This window comes from Ranitomeya imitator, chromosome 5, assembly GCF_032444005.1.
Source record: "Ranitomeya imitator isolate aRanImi1 chromosome 5, aRanImi1.pri, whole genome shotgun sequence".
Classification (NCBI taxonomy): Eukaryota; Metazoa; Chordata; class Amphibia; order Anura; family Dendrobatidae; genus Ranitomeya; species Ranitomeya imitator.
Window position 1 is genome coordinate 215,037,231 of NC_091286.1, and position 22,537 is coordinate 215,059,767.

The window sequence follows — 22,537 nt, forward strand, 5'->3', positions numbered from 1 at the left end:
ATCATTTTTATATTGTGCATTATAGAGTCTAATGGTAATGTGGATATATAAAGACAAAATGATATCTTATTAATTCTCAGGAAGAAGACTGTGAGAAGGCCTATTTCAAAATGGATAATGTACTTATTGATGACAGGCGGATTCATGTGGATTTCAGTCAGTCTGTTGCTAAAGTAAAATGGAAAGGAAAAGGTACTGTACTAAGATTTATAATAGATGTTGTTTTGTTGTAACCATATGAGTATGTGTATGATTGCATGGGTGCTGAAACAAGAACCGTATTTTGTGGATTAGAAGACGCACCCCAAATTTTGAGGAGAAAAATAGAAAAAAAAATGTTTTTGTTAATAAAATGCAAGAAACCAACACAACGGAAAGACCATAAAAGTGCCCAGACAATAGAGATAATAGTATTAAAAATGTCTTTATTGATACAAATGACATAGTATAATATAAAAAAAGTTAAAAAGTGTGCGCACAAACAAAAATAAATTTCAACCAGATTAAAAATAGAATAAAAAAATAAAAGGTATATCAAAAGTATATATAGCAACACTGATTAGAATATAATAGGCAGTAAAACAATGTGCTATGGGAAGAAAATATATAAATATAAAAATGTGCAAATTGTGCAAATAAAATATATAACCAACAAGGTGCCAAACTAATCAATCATTTTCCATATCGGAAAAAAGTGCACGTTGTGAGTATTTTTGTACTCTATTTCTTTATAGTACACCAGGTGGTTCTATTCTATTAAATATTATATCTCACATTCATTAATATAAATATATTTTACCCTGAAAGGTGTTACTATTTTTTGTTAATGAAATGGTGGTGCTTCTTATAATTCATGCGTCTTATTGTTTACCGGGGTGGTGGCTGCGGTGAAGCGGGGTCCCAGGGTCGTGCTGGAGGATGCAAGAGAGGAGTGTTGCTGCAGGCTGGGATGAGGGGGTGTTCAGATGTGCGGCAAACCGCTGCGGGTGTTCGATGCTTGGGGGCTCTGCCGACATTTTGTGAAAGCCCAGAGCCCCCGCACTTACATGTTTACTATGCGGTGGACTCTGGGAAAATGGCTGCCGGGGGCTGCGCATGAGCAGATGGAGATCTCGCCACAAATATCTCTGGAGATGAGATCTCGGCGCTCATCACCGCTCTAGCTACTTACTGAGAACCTGTCAATATGTAAATTTTACATAAGTTAAATGCAATTGTTCTGAATCTAGCATAGTTTGTCTTTAGTTCCTGATATATGGCCTCTTATTCCCTGTATATAAATCTAGTCTTTTTTAGCCATGTGTGCATGGTCCACAAGAAGACTGCCATAGAGAAGAGTAAAAGAGTTGGATTGCACTACATACAGGGAAGGGAACACCATATCTCAGGAGTAGTAACCTCAGCTCCATAAGGGTTCTAAGAGCAAAAGCTATTTTTCTGCAATGGAAGTAGTCTCTTTCTAGCATGCTTTGGGTTAATTGTGAGAAAAGCGCAATTCTAATGTGTGATGTTTTAAAACAAGTGGGAAGTTAGTAAAATAGCTTACCTTTTATCAGGCTTTAGAACCTGACTAATGATATTAAAGGGAACCTGTCACCTCGTTTTTTCAGATTGAGATAAAAATACTGTTAAACAGGGCCTGCGCTGTGCGTTACAATAGTGTATGTAGTGTACCCTGATTCCCCACCTATGCTGCGAAATACATTACCAAAGTCGCCGTTTTCGCCTGTCAATCAGGCTGGTCAGGTCAGGTGGGCGTGGTGACATCGCTCTTTTCTTCCCCAGCTTTCCGTTGGTGGCGTAGTGGTGTGCGCATGTCCGTGCCGAATCCACTGCGCGCACGTGAAGAAACAGCGTGCGATCTGCGCTATTACCCCTGTCATCGGTGGGGGCGGCCATCTTCCTGGGGCCGCGCGTGCGCAGATGGAGTGCTCTGCTGCACGGGGCTTCAGGAAAATGGCCGCAGGATGCCGCGCGTGTGCAGATGGAGATCGCGGCGGCCATTTTCCTTAAGTCGAGATGCAAACTCGGCTTTGGGAAAATGGCCGCCGCGATCTCCATCTGCGCACGCGCGGCATCCCGCGGCCATTTTCCTGAAGCCCCGTGCAGCAGAGCACTCCATCTGCGCACGCGCGGCCCCAGGAAGATGGCCGCCCCCACCGATGACAGGGGTAATAGCGCAGATCGCACGCTGTTTCTTCACGTGCGCGCAGTGGATTCGGCACGGACATGCGCACACCACTACGCCACCAACGGAAAGCTGGGGAAGAAAAGAGCGATGTCACCACGCCCACCTGACCTGACCAGCCTGATTGACAGGCGAAAACGGCGACTTTGGTAATGTATTTCGCAGCATAGGTGGGGAATCGGGGTACACTACATACACTATTGTAACGCACAGCGCAGGCCCTATTTAACAGTATTTTTATCTCAATCTGAAAAAGCGGGGTGACAGGTTCCCTTTAAAGACAATTTGTCAGCAGGGTTTTGCTATGTAATCTGAAGACCGCAGGAGAGAGGCTGAAACACAGAATTCAGAGTCACTGTCAAAGTGCATGCTGTTGTTTACTAACTGTGAGGAATTTATCATGAACCCCTTAGTGACAGAGCCAGTTTGGTACTTAACCCCTTAACGACCGCCGATAAGCCTTTTAACGATGGCAGTTAAGGGTACTTATGCCTCAGCGCCGCTTTTTTAACGCCACTGAGAAATAAAGGTAAAGCCCCCAGCGTCAGAATTTCTCTGGGGTCTCAGCTACCGACCCCAGTGTTGCAATCGCCGTTATTAATGTTATAACGGCAACCGCAAAATAAAGTCCAATTTCCCATTTAATTTCTCTCGCCTCTGATGTGATCGCACATCAGAGGAGAGAGAAATGGGGTCCCACGATTCCCCATTGCCGCCATTAAAAGGTGTATAGGCAGTCATTGAGGGGTTAAGAGATTAACATTGCTGGACTATACTAGACCAGCAACACCCCCCTCCGACTGTGATAAGCAGCTCACTGTCTATGGACTTTGTACATACAGAGCCTGGTGTGGGCGGGGGCAGCTTTCTCAGCTCTGCTTCATTCTAAATCTAAAAGCTCTGATGGTGTCAGAAGGGCTGCACCCAGTAATCTAAGTGATACATTGTTGGATTCAGCTTTTCTTTGCCTAAATTATGCTACTCTCAGATGTGGTAGCAAAAAACCTGCTGACAGATTCCATTTAACCAAGCAGAAATTGCATGTGTCTGATCCCTAAGGAGCTGAATGTAATTCAGATGATTTGATTTTTCAGGTGGAAAATATACCAAAGATGATTTCAAAGAATATGAGAAGGATGCTGGGAAATCTTCCAAGCTTGCCTTGAAAGACCAAGCTAAACCCAAACAAGAGTATCCTTCAACAATTCAAATGTTTCAGACCATCTTGATTTAAAACTATATTTTCAACCAGTTTTGCATAAAACAATAGAGCAGGCAAATATAAGGAACTCTGTAATCTATCTGATCTGAGAAATCTATTTTCTCCACTTATGAGACATCCCTTCCCCCTTTGCGCTGCCTCCTGAATTCGTCATCCACTCAACATGGTTAAAACCAGAAAAGTCGGAGTTCCAGTACAGTCTATTGTATGTGCTATATGGCGAGGGGCAAGGCGTATAGTGAGAACACAAGGAAAAGGAGGCATGTAAATACTGTGCTGTTTTCTGTAAGTGTTTTATTTCGCCCCAGAGCTGTATTTACATGTACACTTTTCTGTACTTTTGTATAATTTTCTGTGTGCTTTTGACTGTGTGCTAACAGAAGTAATCCATCTGTGTGTTGAACTGTGTATTGTAGGGATCATAGCAGTTAGACTTCTTCCACCAGCTAAGAGTCAATTGCAAATGTCCATAAAATAAAACGTAAAACTTTATTTCTGAAAGGTTAAAATTTCCACATGCGGATGATAAATGACGAACATGCTGAGTTTTCTGGCATTGATGTCACCCTTAGTCATAGAGTATAGCAAAGTATCATTGGAAGACATATTTAAGAGAGTCCACTAACCATATGGCAAAAAAAAACAAAATAACATTTTTTTTCCCCCCTATGAACACACTTAAAACTTGTATGGGTAAATGGGGTCTAAGCCTGCCCATCAACAAAATGCTCAGTTTTGCTCAGCGCTTAGTTATGTAACTGATCAAATAAGCAAACAGTTTCCTTTTCAGTACAATTCTTAACTATCTTAGCAGCAAATACGAGCTGGTATTGGATGACGATGTAGAAGACACCAGCAGTAATCAGCGACATCCTTCTAAGCACAAAAAAGATAAGAAGCGCTACTACTCAGATGATGATGAAGATGACCGAAAGATGAAAAAGTCAAAGGTATTAATTCATATGTATTCTGATTATACATTGATACCATCACTGATTTTTCGCACTCAGCAATGCTCTTTCATCCAATGTGTGGAAATCTACAACAAAGCCACATTCAAATGAATAAAACCATTTTGGGTTACCAGCTTAGCAGGCGGGCACGCATGCTGATGTAGGATTGCATTTATCCCTCATGGGTGGGATGGGAGGTTGATAACAGAATATATGTTTAAATGATACGCAATGCCGCTATAAAAAATGAAAGTCCCTCTAAAATGTTTCATAATTAGTATGTTGGTATAACATGATTAGAAGGGAACTAATTATTTTGAATAATTGAATTCCTGTTTAAAATATATTTTTCTGAGCATGATTTAATTAACGGAGGATTTTTTCTTTGTCTTCCTACAAATTTTCTTTTTACTTGAGCTAAAATAAGGCTTTAACAAAAAGTTATCATGTAATGAAATATCACATTTATAGGTGCTGCCTGTTTATTGAATAAAAACCATAATAGACAGAACCAGAATGTTGGAGTGAATTGTTTCATACAGTGCCGGCAAAAAAAATCTTTACAAGTTCACTGAAACCACAAAATCTTAATATTCAAGTGGATTCAAGTGATTTATTGTGGATATTTTATTACAATTAGTATTTTGTCCTGTCACCCTTACATTTTATCACCATCTGCAGTCGTTTAGGAATGGATTCAGCAAGGCTGGCTAAGTATGTGGAGTCCATGTTTACCCACAGTGTCGTCAGCACCTGTATATTTTGGGTCATACCGTGACACGGTACTCGGACGCACAACCTTTGAGCCTCCCCTGACCAGCCTGAAAGTGCTCTCATCACTAAACATCACTTTCTTCCACTCTTCAGATGTCCAATCTTGATATTTCTTACAAAAGGCAAGCCTTTTATTCTTCATTGCTGCTGTGAGCAGGGGCTTCTTTGCGGCACGGCAACTTGGTAGACCCAGGTCCTTCTGCAGGCGGTGACGAATTGTCCTAGTTGCGATGTTCTGGAGGAGCATAGGGTACTTGTTTTTTAGTTCAATGGCAGTTATAGAAGGATGTGACATCACTTCACGCTTCAGAAGCTTATCAGTCCTTGGTGAAGTCTTCTTAGGTGCGCCAGAGCCTGACTTCCTCTGCGGTACCATCCCAGGAGGCAATGATGCCGCTGACTGCTTCAGTTGATAAATTGCTTCTCTTGACACTCCCAGATCTCTAACTACAGCAATCACCGAATCCCCCTTCTCGAGCAGAGTCAAGGCACGGGATTTCTCTTCCATTTTAAGCTTCTTTCGACCCATTGTGGGAGATAATAAAAAACTGAGGGAGATAATAAAAAACTGCCTAATAGCAAAACTGGCTGAGCTGCACATAACAACCAATCAGAGTGCAGCTTTCGCTTAACCAGAGAAGTGAAAACTGAACGTTGATTGGTTGATATTTGCAACAAAACCAGCTTTAATATTAGACAGTTTTTTATTATCTCCGCCATTGTGTACACTTTTGAAAAGTGAAATTGTGATGTGGATTTTATATGTAAAGTTTTTTTTTTTTGCTGCGCAAGTGTAAAACATTTTTTTTTACCGCCACTGAAAGAGCTCTACCGATCCCTGTTCTTGGGATTGACAGGGGTAAGACCCTCAGCGATCAATAGGTTGTCCTGTATTCTAGCAATAACCTATACTTGGTACAACCCCTTTAATTCTAGTTATAAATGGATGGTATTGGCATTTTGTACCTAGAATAGTTTTCTAATCTTTAATCCGATTATTCTGACAAGGAGGCCCATCACAGGAGACACGAAGATGACTACTGTAGAGAAAAGAGGAGAGGTGAAAAGAAGGATCACAGAAGAAGCCGCAGTTTGTCACGGGAGCGTAGTAGCTACCAGAGCTCCAAAGATAAGTCAAGAGAAGAAGCAAGAGAAAGAGACCGGGAGAGGAGAAGAGATAGAAGTCCAAAGCACTATAAAGAAAGATCTAAATATCGAGAAAGAGATTAAAAAGCAAGGAAGATATTTCCCTGTGTCAAAGTATACATTTTTAACAATAAAAATCTTCATTTTTTTTCCATGTTTTCTTACTACTGCCTCTTTTACAGTGTTGGCGTTTTCCACATTAGTACTACATACATTGTTCATGATATGCCAAGAAAAAGGATTTTATTTAAGCAATATTAACTATACTATACTGACGTTTATTTAACCCAAAATTTCTGTTTATTTAGTGACATAATTCAAGATCTCACTGCTGAAGCCTCTGCTGCCACTCTTTAAAGAAGTGTCATCAGTGAGGTTCGTTTCAGGGGCTAGTCCCTGCTCTACTGAGTATCCGTCAGTTGTAGTGATGAGCGAATATACTCGTTGCTCAGGTTTTCCCGAGAACGCTCGTGTGATCTCCGAGTATTTGTGACTGCTCAGAGATTTGCATCTACTAGACAGCTTGATTACATGTGGGGATTCCCTACCAACCAGGCAACCCCCACATGTACTCAGGCTAGCTAGCAGCTGTAAATCATGCAGCTGAGAAAAGGAAAACTAAATCTCCAAGCAGTCACAAATACTCGGAGACCACCCGAGCAACGAGTATATTCGCTCATCACTAGTCAGTTGTCGATTCTGACTTATGCTTGTCACTGTGCAATATTCTTTCTAAGCCCTTCACTCTCGGGCCATTTTTTGTTTTTTCCTTCCCTTCCAAGAGCCATAACTTTTTTTTATTTTTCTGTCAATTATGAGGGCTTGCTTTTTTGCAGGACGAATTGTACAGAAAGCCATTCATTTTACAAAATGGTGTACTGGAAAACGGGGAAAAAATTCAAGTGTGGTGAAATTGCAAAAAAAAAAGTGGTATTCCACAATTCGTTTTTGAATTTTTTTTATTTAGCATGTTCACTATATGGTAAAACTGACCTTATTACAGTATGATGATTCCCCAGGTCAGTACCAGTGCGCGGGTACCAATCATGTATAGTTTATTTTTTCTTTAAATGGTAAAGAAAAAAGTTCCAAAATTTGTATGAAAAACCTTTTTTTTAGGGGGGGGGGGGGATTTCTTGTCATTTTCCAAAACCGTAGCGTTTCAATTTTTCGGTATCTGAGGCTGGGTGACATGGCTCGTTTTGTGCACCCTGAGCAGACCTTTTTTTTATTGATCTCATTTTGAGGTAGATGCAATGTTTTGATCACCTTTTATTGCAGTGTTGCTGCAACCAAAATAAAAAAAAAAACCTTAACTCTGTAATTTCAATTTTTGTTCTCGTTACACTGTTTACTGATCATGAGAATCTACAGTCGTGTGACCGTAGCCTAATGCACAGTGACAGTACGCTCCCTTGGCAGCTCTTATGAGAAGTACCAAGCCGGCAAGAGAGCGCACTGCACTGTCAGTAATAACAAGGTATGTCAGGACAATTCCTGTATTTTAGACGCTTTTTTTTTTTATTTTAGCACTGTCTGACAACCATTTGATAATGGGTTAATATAGCCTAAATATTTCAACATATGATATAGAGAGAGTGGAGGAGGATCAAGCTGTTTGAATTTAACTCATCTGAGCCTTTTTCTCTCAGGGAGATGACAATTTTGGCCTCACTGACACATTAGTGATTTCTCTTCTGTAAAAACAGACTGCTATTCATAAGTGTTTTAGATCAGAGTTTAATCCGCTTTTGGTCAGAGTATCAGTTTTTACCATCAGTGAATTTTCCTTGATTAAAAAGAAAATTGCAAAGCTTTTAACTATTTATTGCAATGTTAAGTACACAAATCAAATGGACTGCAAACTAATGCCATCTGTAGAATGTCCATGATTTTTAAACAGATAATTTGAATTCATTACTCCAATCAGGTTTTTAGATTTTTTTTGTGGACACTTAGGGTATGTGCACACAATGAGGAAAACACTGTGGATCTGCAGCATGTCCGCAGCAGTTTCCCATGAGTTTACATTACAATGTAAACCTATGGGAAACAAAAAACGCTATGCACATGCTGCGGAAAAAAAGTGCGGAAACGCAGCAGTTTACCTTCCGCAGCATGTCACTTCTTTCTGCGGATTCTGCAGCGGTTTTACAGCTGCTCCAATAGAAAATCGTAGATGTAAAACCGCAGTCAAATCCGCAGAAAAACCGTGGTAAATCCGCAATAAATTTGCCACAAAAACGCAGCGTTTTTGCCCTGCAGATTTATCAAATCCACTGCGGAAAAATCCGCAGAGGACCATTATACGTGTGCACATAGCCCTAAGTCCTCAAAAAATTTGGAAATGTGAAGAACTCATTGGACTTTTAATGGGTACGAGTTCTATCAGTGAAAAACACTTTTGTTTCTGAATGAGACTTTTGGCTTTCCGAGTTTAAAAATCCCACTTTAACTTTTCCGCAAACACACATGTTCACATTATTATCAAAACTCAAAAGACCAAAAAGTCCATACAGATCTTAAAGATAAAATGTACTACATATTTACAAGTGTTTGTGCTCTCAAACATGTTAAAGCAACTGAATGCAATATTGGTATTTACATAAAAGATACACTGGCAACCTCACTCCAAACTAATTTGCAGTACCAGATCAAACTGGCACCTGTGCAACATTTATCTTGAATAAAACAAAACCTATAAAGTATATCTGTGTTTGAATACCAAAATTGACTAGCCCTGAATATTTATAGGTGTAGTAAGGGTATTTTATATATTTACTCATTTATATATAGTGGCATTAATTCCAGAGAGCTTTTACAAACATAATCATTGTTGTCCCCATTGGAGCTGAAAACCTACATTTCCTATCATTATGTCTTTGGAGTGTGGGAGGAAACCGCAAACATGGGGAGAACATACAGACTTCTTGCAGATGTTTACCTTGGTGCTAACCGATGAGCCAACATGTTGGCCTCAAAGGTTGTTGAAAGGACATGGATATGTGGATATTACAACTTGCCAAATGAGTTGTCCTAGTTAATAAAAGCAACCTCTTCAGGAGTTATTGGATGACTTGAAAGTCCTGTAAATAATGAATTCCCTGTGTACTGACTCAACCAAAGTCAAATGAGTCTCCTGTGCCTGTGGCCTTATTTGAAAGCCATTGTAAATCCACTGGCATGAGCCTCATGGGAGCATCACAACCATGGACCAGATCTCGATAAAACGTTCACACTCCTTATGTATGAACTCCGAAAAATGTACTGCCACAACTGTTTCTCCACATCCCATGTGCCTCGTCAGATATTGTATTATACTATGACTGATGTAGAGGGTAAAGGTACCTTCACACTGAACGATATCGCTAGCGATCCGTGATGTTGCAGCGTCCTGGATAGCGATATCGTTCAGTTTGACACACAGCAGCGATCGGGATCCTTCTGTGCCATCGTTGGTCGGCGCAGAAAGTCCAGAACTTTATTTCGTCGCTGGACCTCCCGCAGACATCGCTGAATCGGCGTGTGTGACGCTGATTCAGCGATGTCTTCACTGGTAACCAGGGTAAACATTGGGTTACTAAGCGCAGGGCCGCGCTTAGTATCCCGATGTTTACCCTGGTTACCAGTGTAAATGTAAAAAAAAACAAACAGTACATACTTACATTCCAGTGTCTGTCCTCTCCGGCGCTCTGCTTCTCTGCACTGTGTAAGCGCAGCGGCCGGAAAGCACAGCGGTGACGTCACCGCTGTGCTCTGCTTTCCGGCCGGCGCTTATTGCAGAGAAGCAGAGCGCCGGAGAGGACAGACACTGGAATGTAAGTATGTAGTGTTTTTTTTTTTTTTACGTTTACGCTGGTAACCAGGGTAAACATCGGGCTACTAAGCGCGGCCCTGCACTTAGTAACCCGATGTTTACCCTGGTTACCAGGGGACTTCGGCATCGTTGGTCGATGGAGAGCTGTCTGTGTGACAGCTCTCCAGCGACCACACAGCGACGCTGCAGCGATCGGGATTGTCTAGATCACTGCAGCGTCGCTTAATGTGACGGTACCTTAAGAGGCCCATCATATAGTCACATCTTAACTACACACTTTCAATGTATTAGTGTGGCTCAATATCCCCTGCTTCAAGCATTGTGACTAAACGATCTCTAAGGCTATGTGCACACATTGCGGAATGGGGTGCAGAATTTTCTGCACAAAATCCGCATCTCCTGGCAGAATCCGCAGGTGCAGATTTTGTGCGGAATTCATGCGGATTTTCTGCTTTTTTTACCACTGCAGATTTCCATAATGGAAGGGTGCAGAAATGCTGCAGATCCGCACAAAAGAAGTGACATGCACTTCTTTTAAATCCGCAGCGTTTCCGCACTGTTTTTTCCGCACTATCTGCACAGCTTTTTTTTTTTCACATTGATTTACATTGTACTGTACATCACAGTGCGGCTCTGCAGCGTTTCTGCGCGGAAAAATCTGCGGTTCCGCACTAAATCCGCATCATGTGCACATTGCCTAAGATACAGCACAACCAAAGCACTCGTTTAGATGGCTCCATGAGATCGTCAAGGGAAAAGCTAATAATTATCAACATGGGTACATTTACATGCAATACTAATGTTTCGGCAAAAAAAAGAAAAATAGAAACACTGATTTTTACTGCTCTGTGTCAGGCTATGTGCACACGTTGCAGATTTGCTGCAGAAATTTCCACGGCAATTCTGCAACTCCCTAATTAGCTTGCAGAATCCTAGCATTTTCCAAGTGTTCTGTAGCATCGCTTGGTAAACTGATTGACAGGTTGGTCACACTTGTCAAACATAGTGTTTGACAAGTGTGACCAACTTTTTACTATTGATGCTGCGACACCCATCTGGTCCGATGGGTGTCGCGGTCCGGGGCCTCCCATCGTCTTACGATGATGTTCTCTTGTATTCACGCCACAGCTCCGGCGCTGGCATACTTTATCTGCCCTGTTGAGGGCAGAGAAAAGTATTGCAGTGCGCAGGTGCCGAGAAAGGTCAGAGAGGCCCGGCGCCTGCGCACTGCAGTACTTTGTCCTTCGAGCTGAATGATTTACAGCTACTAGACAGCTTGATTACATGTGAGGATTCCCTAGCAACCGGGCAACCCCCACATGTACTCAGGCTGGGTAGTAGCTGTAAATCATTCAGCTGAGGTGATGAAAACTTAATCTCCGAACACTAACAAATACTTGGAAAATCACCCAAGCGTGCTCGGGAAAACCCGAGCAACGAGAACACTCGCTCATCACTAGTCATTGTGTCTCTTGGGTGTTGGGACGGACCGGTTACATGTAGTCTAGCTGTCCTACCAGTTTCTGCTGTGCCTCCTAGAGTATGTCACAACCTCGGTCTTCCGGTTACTGGTATCTGCGCTCTGTCAGGGAGGTAGCCCAGTCGCAACTATTCTCCCTTGTCACTCTCCTGTGCTTCGCTCTCCTGCATGTTAGCTAAAGGCTGTTCTTCTGTATCTCGCTATCCAGGGGCTACAGCACCTCAGGCTGTACGGCCCCTCACCCGTTCTTCTGCCTCAGACTGCTCCAGTCTCCTGTCAGGCACCAACTGACAAACTTCCCATCTGCCTAGCAACTGTCAAGCAACTGACTCCTCCCGACCAAAGAGAGATCAGCTCCCCTGATTTTGGGTGTAGAGCTTTCCCTTCTGGCCTGAAGTCAGAATGGTGTTGTATGTGCTAATTACCTTTTAAAGGGATCTTTCCTTCCAAGCATGACATCACTCTCCCCATGAGGAAAGCAATGCCACTGTAACAACCAGGACCCTGGGGTGTTACATATCTATATTACAAAACTTTTGGCAAGGATCTAATTTGTTATATGACTAGGATGTTCAATTCTTTCATTGAAGGCTCACCCATTACAAATACATTTGATTCTGGTTCCTAAATTAGGTAAGGACTCTACTGATTGCTCTAACTACCGACCAGTAACCTTATTAAATTCAGATTTGAGAATATTTACGTGCATGTTGACTAACAGACTTAACTACTGGCTACCTCAACTCATAAGTAAGAAGTAGAAAATTTGATGGCTGCATCTAATAAAAGTAAAACACAAACCTTCATTTTGAACTTGGATGCAGAAAAAGCTTTTGATCTCCTTAACTGGTCTTTTTAGTTTGAAGCAATGAGGACATTTGGTATTTCAAGTTCTTCTGTAAGGGCTTGTTTTCACTTGCGAGGAACACGTCCGTGTCTCGCATGTGGAAACAAAGCTCTGGTGCCGGCACTCCGGAGCGGAGCGTGTGGCCGCATAGCAACACATGGTGCTGCACGCTCCTCTCCGGAGTGCCGGCACCAGAGCTTCGTTTCCACATGCGAGACACTGACGTGTTCCTCGCAAGTGAAAACAAGCCCTTACAGCCTTAAGAGCACTGTATAGATCCCCTTCTGCCTCAATAATTCTTCCTTTCAATATCTCCCCTACCTTACACATCATGAATGACACAAGAAAGGTGTGTCCCCTCTCTCCTCTTTTATTGTTTATTTATATAGCACCATTGATTCCACGGTGCTGTACATGAGAAGGGGTTACATGCAAATTACAGATATCACAGTAAACAAACTAAAAATGGCAGACTGATACAGAGGGGAGAGGACCCTGCCCTTGCGGGCTTACATTCTACAGGATGGTGGGGGAGGAGACAGTAGGTTGTATATGTAATGTGTATTGAGCCTCTGGCAGGAATGACACAACAGAACCTGTATATCTCAGAGGTGGAAGCCAAAGATAAGATATTTAAGATATCTCTATTTGTGGACAATGATTTCTTGACCCTCACTAAGCTCCACACAACACTCCCTAACCTTATGGACACTCTAAAGGAATATAGACACTTATCCGGGTACAAAATATACACTTCCAAAACGGAAGCCATGAATATTCCTCGTAATGCTTTATAGCAATTAATAATAAACTTTTAGGTGAAAAATTGAGGCCATTAAATAGGGGTTATATTATTCTCATCCTATAATAACCTATATAGCAAACAACTTTCCACCTCTCTTTGGAGAATTGAAGAGGCTACTGAATAAGTAGATGCCACTCTCACTAATTGGCTGCATAGCCTTTGTTAAAATAACCTCCTCAAGTTAATTTATTATATTGAGACCCTCCCCGTCAGGTTTCCTCTAGGTGAACTTAAGTCACTACAAGCCGCTATAATGCGATTCATCTGGAATGATAAATGACATACAGTTTTTAAACAGACTCTCCCTTCTCATAGATCACAGGGGGGCTTATCGGTTCCAGATATCAATTTAGATTGTGAGCCCCATCGGGGACAGCGATGATAATGTGTTCCAAACTAATGCGCTACGGAATATGTTAGCGCTATATAAAAATAAAGATTATTATTATATCATTAAATACTAGTGGGCAGCTTACCTGAGAAGGATTCCTTTCGTGGGCTTCATTATTCATTATGGGCTTATAATAAATAGACTGAAATAGAAAAGTTATGGCTGGCCACTATTCACCTGAAATCCCTTTTATGGACAACTAAGTCTATTAGGACAGCATTTCCCCCTACTGAGTCCTATGTCGTTCACAAGAGATGTTTGGCTTTCATGGGCAAAGCGTTTTTGGCTTGGCCTCTCATAATTCCCCAATGATATCCTTTATTTATTAACCTCTGATCCCAAATAGTTTGGAACCATCAATGTTCCATCCATGGATTTCAGATATGCAGACTTGGTTGATGGGGACACTTTGGAAATTCTCCCATTTGATTTTATTAAAACTAAATTCCCCATAACTAATCAAGAAATCTTCCAATGTATGCAGGTTAAATATCTGGCGTTTTCATCACTTGGCTCAATGACTGTCTCCCAGCCTTCCCTGTTTGAGAGGCTGTGTAGAAGGGGTTGATATTTATGGGATTTTAAACTCCCCTCAGGTAAATCCTCCAAGAAAACACTCCTATATGATTAAGTGGGAGTCTCTCCTTTGGGAGCGAGCTATCCCCCAATGTTGGCAGCGTGTTTGGGACAAAGTGGCCAAATCTTCTATATGTACTTTATATAAAGAGAACCAATATACGATTTTGATGTTTTGGTATCATACCCCAGAGCTTCTTCATAAGTTGAGTCCCCAGTTCCCAAATACATGCTGGTGCTGTGGTTCAGCAGTTACTTCTCAATATCACACTTTTTGGTCCTGCCTTGGGGTGGTGGGATTCTGGGATTTAGTGAAAGTCTTAATACAAAAGTTTCTCTTAATGGAAGTATGGCTGAATCCTGCAATCTATGAGCGAAATGTTACCCCTAATGGGGATGAGAGCATCTAAATTACTATTACATATATTAACTGCGGCCAGGTGATGGTTCGCTCTCCAATGGAAATAATCCACTCCACCCACTTACCAGAATTTATTAAACAGAATCGCGGATATTCTCAGAATGGAATATATGCACCTTTAATGAATGCGAGGGTTGGCAGATTTGATGTTATCTGGGCCCTCTGGGATTATTTCTGGGCTCAAAATAACTAAAATCTTCTGGATTATGACACCCTCATTCCCTAACCTTTATTGTATGTGTCCTGTCTTTTGTTTGTCTATGGTTATATAAGGTATCAGAACTGAAATAAATAAATCAATGGTTGGGATTTACTCTATTATAGCATCAGGTGCAAGTATTTTAGAAAGAGTTATTGGTAGCTCAGTTGATTGCTTTACTATACATTAGGTTTTGGTACTGCTTGAGGGATATGTTTCTCACCAGTTAAACTATGTTGTATTCCATCCTCATTGCCATTTTTACCGATGCTTCATAATGGATTTTCTTTGTGATAATATTGATTGTTAAAATTTTATAAAATGGAATAAAAATTACTGTTATTAAAAAAAAAAATTGGCAACAATGCACCTATTTAATGCAGCGTTTTTCCTACCAAGAGATGCAGAAATGGTGCAGAAATGTCTACGCCAAATACATAATATGTGTACATAACCTAAAAAGGGACTTATCATTTTCTGATCTACTGAGACTTAGTCCTAAGAGATTTATACTTTTCCACTGAACCTATGGAAGAGATCCTGCATAAAAATAAGTCTCTAGAGGTGGATCCGTTCTTAAGTTTCATCCTTGACAGGTCGTTAATAGGGCTGCTGCCAAATTTATCTTCAACGTTCTTTAAATTGTGATTTGGATTAGGCCCATCTCCATTCTGGGTTTTGACTTGAATATTCCTCTTTTCTATCTATCCTGTTTTGACATCTATTAACTTGGCAATCAGTATGATTGAAAATTTATCAATTTTGTCTCCTGAAGAAACGAAAGCTAAAAATTTATCATGATCTTAGATGTTTGGATTGAATAGGCAATGGGACTTATTCAGAGCTCTGTTCTATCTAAGGGTAAGTTCACACAGGGCGTTTTTGCTGCTTTTTTTTCTCTGCCCAAAACCTGATGATCTTGTCAGGAAAGAAGCTGCACCAAAAACGCAGGTTTAGGTGCGTTTTTTGGTGCATTTTTTATGCTTTTTTTTCTTTGTGCATGCCAATAAAGTTGAGTGCACACAGAGAAAAAAAAACTTCCTGTAGATAGATAGAATGAATAGATAGATTGATAGAATGGATAGATAGATTACCTGTGGTAATCTCTTCACTGGCATTTTCCCACTGTCCAGAGGTTACCTCAGGTCAGGCTATGAGGGAGCACAGGCACAGTGACATCACCCCGTTCACTGAAGCAAGCGTCAGCAGTATCTCATTCCCCAGTAGTTTACAGCCGGGAGCGTCCACATTAGCAGCGCTCCCAGTTGTAAACTTTATCTCCCCCAGATTAAGGATTACGGCGTGGGACACTCGTTATATTGGACTTCTTCGGAACAGGGAGTATTTGTGTTTGTTTATTATTTTTATTTTTAGTTCAGGAGATAAAGATGGCAAAACTGTGGTGTTTTATTTCATTAAAAAACTTTTCTGCATGTGTGTGTGTTTATTTAACCCTTTAATTACTATAGGATTAGTAATGGATAGGTGCCTTTTGATGCCTCTCCACTAAGCCGACTTAATGCCACCTTACAATAGGAAGGTGACATTAAACCTTAATTACCCCGCTTGCCACCACTACAGGGCAAGTGGGAAGAGTCAGGCAATGCGCCAGAATTGGCTCATCTAAATAGATGCGCCTTTTCTGGGCAGCTGCGGGCTGCTATTTTTAGGATGTGGGGCCTATATCAATGGCCCCTTACCAGCCTGAGAATACCAGCCCCCAGCTGTGAGCTTTAGCAAGGCTGGTTGTGAAAAATTGGAGGGTGGGGGGGGAGTTTCACGCCATTCTTTAAACTTATTTAAATTAAAAAAAAGCGTGAGGACCCCTCTATTCTTGATAATGAAACTGACAGATGGGGGTTGCAGCCACCAGCTGTGAGTTTTGTCTGGCTCGTTATCAAAAATAGGGGGGAACCCACGCTGTTTTTTTAAAATTATTTATAGCGCAGGAGCGGCAGATGAAAACTCCCATCCACCGCTCCTGGTGTCACTGTAATTAGCGGCTGTAGATGTCAGATGATGGGAGCAGTAGTCCCATCAGCTGACACCAGTGATCGGAGGTGAAGTTTATACCTCCGTTCACAGCTGAGCGCTCCCGGTGTCTTCTGACAGCGTGGGAAGCGCGGCTCTCTGACTGGTGGGGATGATATCCCCACCTATCAGAAGCGGTGTTTGCCGTGTTGTCATGCATATGACAGCGTGTCAAACACTGTAATGTCGGACCCCCCATTCAAGTGAATGAGGTTCGGGTCCGCTTTGCTGGATGACGGGCTGCATGAACGCACCAGTCAGCCTGCAATCTAGATGTAGCAAAGCAGAGTGTGATGTCACATCCGGCTCTCCTTGACTTTTCTGCAGCAAATATACTGCAAGAAAAATCAACCTGCATATTTGCAGCGTTTTTACACCATCCGTTCAAATCAATGGGTGGAAAACGCTGAAAGAAGTGACATGCTCTATGTCCAAAAAACGCAGCAAAGCACAAAACACTGATCAAACAAAAACCCAATGTGTGTGCATGAGATTTCTGAAATCTCATAGGCTTTGCTGGTGCTGTAAAGGTACCTTCACACATAACGATTTCGTTAACGATATCGTTGCAACGTCACGCTTTTTGTGACGTAGCAACGATCCCGTTAACGATCTCGTTATGTGTGACAGCGACCAATGATCAGGCCCCTGCTGGGAGATCGTTGGTCGCTGGGGAATGATCAGGACCTTTTTTTGGTCGCTGATCACCCGCTGTCATCGCTGGATCGGTGTGTGTGACGCCGATCCAGCGATGTGTTCACTTGTAACCAGGGTAAATATCGGGTTACTAAGCGCAGGGCTGCGCTTAGTAACTTGATATTTACCCTGGTTACCATTGTAAAAGTAAAAAAAAAAAACACTACATACTCACATTCCGATGTCTGTCACGTCCCCGCCGTCAGCTTACCTGCACTGACTCAGCGCCGGCCGTAAAGCAGAGCACAGCGGTGACGTCACTTAGTAACCCAATGTTTACCCTGGTTACCCGGGGACTTCGGCATCATTGAAGACAGTTTCAACAATGCCGAAGTCTTTCCCCTGATCGTTGGTCGCTGGAGAGAGCTGTCTGTGTGACAGCTCCCCAGCGATCACACAACGACTTACCAACGATCACCGCCAGGTCGTATCGCTGGTCGTGATCATTGGTAAGTCGTTTAGTGTAACGGTACCTTAAAAAGCAGCTGAAAATGAACATTAAAAAACGCAGCATAAAACGCCCTGTGTGAACTTACCCTAATTCTTCTAGAGCCCACTCTGGTATCGTGTCCTCCTCTTGGTTGAACTAAAGACTCACATATACATTAGGAATTATTCATATAAAAGCAGGAAACCCCTTTATGTTCAAAAGAACTGCTAGAAAATTCATATAATAATGAATTTGAACATGATAGGATAGACTCCTATACTGATACAGTATTCCACAAGCTAATATTTCCCATATTGGAAATCTTAAAACCTTGTACTGTGGTCTTTTAAATAATAAACAACTAATTTGATATGTTGCATATTTAATAGTTAAGAAAAGTGCTGTATCTGCTTTAATCTTTTAAAGATCATTTGAAAGCATTGTAGTTATGCCATAGACTACCAGCAGAGGGTGCTAGCATACAGGCTGACAGTGAAATTGGCTGGTTCTCAAATCTAGTCATGGCCAAATGATTTTTAAATTTTGGGTTTCAGTTTGCCGATTCAGTGTTTTCAGATCATTTAATCAGATGTTTCTATAATAGTTACTAAAACACAATTCTTGGCATTTCAAAATTTTTGTTTAAACTTTTATTGACAAATACATCAAAAGCTCAAAAATTACAGTGCAGACCTTTATTTTCTCAAGACTTCTAGTAGTTGCTCTGACATGCTGCATATCAACTTCCTGGCCAAATTCTGACTGATGACTGCGCATTCTTGAATAATCGGTGATTCTTGGAGCTTAGCACGATTTCTATATTTTTGTTTGTACATCTACTCTTTGAGGATTGGCCGCAGGTTCTGAATAGGATTGAGATTTGTAGAGTTTCCTGGTCATGGATCAAATATTGTAATGTTTTGTTCACCAAGCCACTTAGCTGTCATCTTTGCCTTGAGACGTGGTCTTAATTATGCTGGAAAATCTATTGTTAATCACCAAATTTCTCCTGGATTGTTAGGAGAAGTTACTAATGGATGATGTTCAGATGCCGTTATTTGTTCATGGCAGTGTTCTTTGGTAAAACTGTAAGTGAGCCCACTCTCACAATGGATAAGAAGCAGCCACACATGAATGGTCTCCGGATGCATCACTGTTGGCATGATGCAGGACTCTTGGTAAGGCACTACTTTTTTCTTCAATCATTCTTCCAAATGTCTCAGTCTGAAATTGGACTTCATCCACAAAATAACTTTAGCTCAGTCCCCTGCAGTCCAAATCCTATACTTGGCGAGGAAAAGGCTTCTTTGCTGCCCTTATTGACACCAGGCCAGTCTTCAAAGAGAACCTGTCATGGTATGGGCATAATGGCACTGTCATACTGATTTAATACATACATTCAATGCACAAATCCGCAGCCTGGATGTTTTTTAAATTCATCATTAGATGTTTTTGTTCTCTGAGGATCGGGGCAGGAATGTGGGAAGGTCCTTTGGCTCTGACACAGACCCTCCGCTGCCTCTAGTGTCCTTATTCTCTTCCTAATCTACATTTTGAGGTAGAGCTCAATCAGTGCAAGTGCCACTTGTGGGTACGACGGCGCAGGCGCAAAATTAAAATAAGGAAGAAACTAAAGACACCAGAGGCAATTAGAGGGGCTGTGGCAGAGCCGATCCCCGCAGCAAAACTTCTAATAATGATTTAAAATTAACTAGGCTGTGGATTTCTTCTCCGAATGCATGTATTAAATCAGTGTAACAGTATCATTAGGGCATACTATTAGTTTATTGTGCATAACCCTGATGACAGGTTCTTAGCTCAGACCTTGATCTGCGCATGCGCCGACTTTAGCACCATTTTATTGAGGGCCTGGAGACCAGACAAGAAATCTCACACTGTGTGGCCCCTCCACCCGCCCAATGATGGCAGCACAAAATTTCAACTCAGTGACCTGTAGAAACACAGGAAGCAACCGGAGGGGCCGGGGCAGAAGAAAATCCAACCTCCCCATGCCCGCTCCAATACACAGAACACTTTATCAGAAGAAAACTTAAAACCATGATTAAAAAAGATCCACTAATCGGAGTCCTTCAACAAAGGTATCAATTTAATCAGTGTAACAGTGCCATTATGGCCATACCTATACTTTATAATGATAAATACTGCTGTCAAGTTCCCTTTAAGTTAAATTTCATGTCAAGGAATGTTTGCAGTTCATCTGATCACTCTTGATAACAGCCTAGAGTTAATGCAAATTGTCACTACAAAACCTGAAGCAGCAGACTTTGTGAAAACCAAAATTTATATAAGTCTCAAAACTTTAGGCCACAAATGTTGTGTATAAAATTTGTGTCAGTAGGCACTTTCATCAGGAGTGTTTCTCGAGGCTCAAAACATCAGGGACACATGCCACCCAATATACAGTAGATGGGATGTTGTCACAGAGAACTATATAGAAATGTATTTATTATGTTCAATAGATAGCACTACCACATGTTGTCCTTACACACAAATACCCACTTTACGCAATATAAGCCTCCCGCCTTGACTCCTGCAACCTCCTTTTCTGTGGCCTCCCTGCTAACACCCTTGCACCTCTCCAGTCCATCCTTAACTCTGCTGCCCGACTAATCCATCTCTCTCCTCGCTACTCCTCTGCTTCCCCCTCTGCAAATCTCTTCACTGGCTCCCATTCCCTCAGCGCATCCAGTTCAAATTACTAATACTGACCTACAAAGCCATCCATAACCTATCTCCTCCATATATCTCAGAACTAATCTCCAGATATCTTCTCTCACGTGATCTCCGGTCCTCCCAAGACCTCCTTCTCTCCTCCACACTTATTCGCTCCTCACCCAACCGCCTCCAAGACTTCACCCGAATATCCCCCATCCTCTGGAATTCTTTGCCCCAACACATCCAACTATCAACCATATTCGGATCCTTCAGACGGAACCTGAAAACCCACCTCTTCAGGAAAGCCTACAGCCTGCACTGACCCCGCTGCCTCCTCACCACTACCGGAGCTACCGCTTCACCAACACCTGAGCTCCTACAACCCTCAACATATTGTCTCCTTCCCCACCATCCTGTAGAATGTAAGCCCGCAAGGGCAGGGTCCTCACCCCTCTGTATCAGTCTGTAATTGTTAGTTTGCTTACTGTAAGTGATATCTATAACCCTGTATGTAACCCCTTCTGATGTACAGCACCATGGAATCAATGGTGCTATTTAAATAAATACTAATAATATAAGTAAAGTTAAAACAAACAAAAATGATAAATAATGTATGAAGTGATTCTTTCACAATTTTTTCATCAAAAAGATTTAGACCAAAGCTTGAAAATAAATGATATTACTATTGGTTGTAAATATTTAAGGGTGTGATTTTACAATTCATTTTCTTTGTGCACAAACCAAATTTTAAAGTCAGTTCAAACAACGTAAAAATTCAGCTGGCTGAGCTTCTTAGCAGAAGAGATGAAAGGTTGATTCCAGCACATCCACCATGTAAATTAAAATCTAAATTTATTAGAACAGTTTAAAAATGTTTAAAACAAGAGGGAAAACCCTGCAAACATTACTCATTTCTGGCACGCTTCAATACCCTTAGTAGTGCACCAGAAACGCATAAGTCCTATGTTTTTCACAGCGTGTCAAGCTCCTACCCATTCCCCCTTCCTTACCTATGAGCTTCTTAGCAGCTTTAGGATAAATACTTACAGTGATTGTGGTGCCTGGCAAACCATTATTTCACTGCATTTTAAATGCGCTATACGGTGTTGTAGGGGACTGGGCCCCTATACCAACCATACTAGCACTGCACCTGATACTGGTACAGTACCTGAGAAAATAACTTCTAGTTCATACACAATGAGGAGGTGCACCTTGGTGCGGCCAAGAGTGTGGCTCCTCGTTTCCATATTTGCCACCTTTCCTGGCATCTGATTGTTAGTGCTCCCCTCCCAGAGCAAACACTGTCTGAATGCTGCCAATGTGTGGGTGATTGTGTGCACACACAGTGGCCCTGGCATATTCTGCCCCATGTAACCTTTATTCTAATGTCGCTTACTGCACTTACGGGTCTAAGAAGACCTCAGTATAACCCCTTTAAGCAATTAAAAAACACAGATGTGTATTACCACCAACCCCTCTTGAAAATAATGGACGGCTGGTTGAACTACACCAAGATCAGAATGCGTGCACAGGTAACAACGGTCAAGGCAAATATAATGGTGTGTAAAGGAACAATATCATGTAAAGAATATCAATACAGCAATACAGGTAAATGATTATGGGGCAATCCTATTATTACTCATTACAATTTACAAATATATAAGGAGACAGAAGAGAGATTTTTCTAATAGTCTTTTTACACCTAGGTCTGCAGTGTTGACGAGAGCTTCCTCCATGTCTAAAGGAAATAAGGTGTACTAATAATCATCACAGATGCAGATTCTTTACTGTAGGAGCAGTGAGACTATTGATTTCTACCACATGATGTTGTAATGGTTAATTTACTACAAAAGTACAAGGATGGTCTGGATCTCTTACTTGAAAA

The 22,537-nt window shown here is 41.6% G+C and overlaps 1 protein-coding gene across 2 annotated transcripts in view; it reads left to right on the forward strand.

The window, feature by feature from the left end:
- The window catches only part of PPIL4 (peptidylprolyl isomerase like 4), a 36,905-nt gene extending 30,468 nt beyond the window's left edge, over positions 1-6,437 (forward strand). Inside the window, exons 10-13 of one of the 2 annotated variants that reach the window (XM_069725887.1) lie at positions 81-192; positions 3,283-3,379; positions 4,222-4,360; positions 6,146-6,437. In XM_069725887.1, coding sequence (XP_069581988.1) covers positions 81-192; positions 3,283-3,379; positions 4,222-4,360; positions 6,146-6,367 — 570 coding nt within the window. In that variant the 3' untranslated portion in view covers positions 6,368-6,437. The remainder of the gene's footprint in view (positions 1-80; positions 193-3,282; positions 3,380-4,221; positions 4,361-6,145) is intronic. The other variant, XM_069725889.1, reaches the window with a different exon arrangement.
- Positions 6,438-22,537: the final 16,100 nt, after the last annotated feature.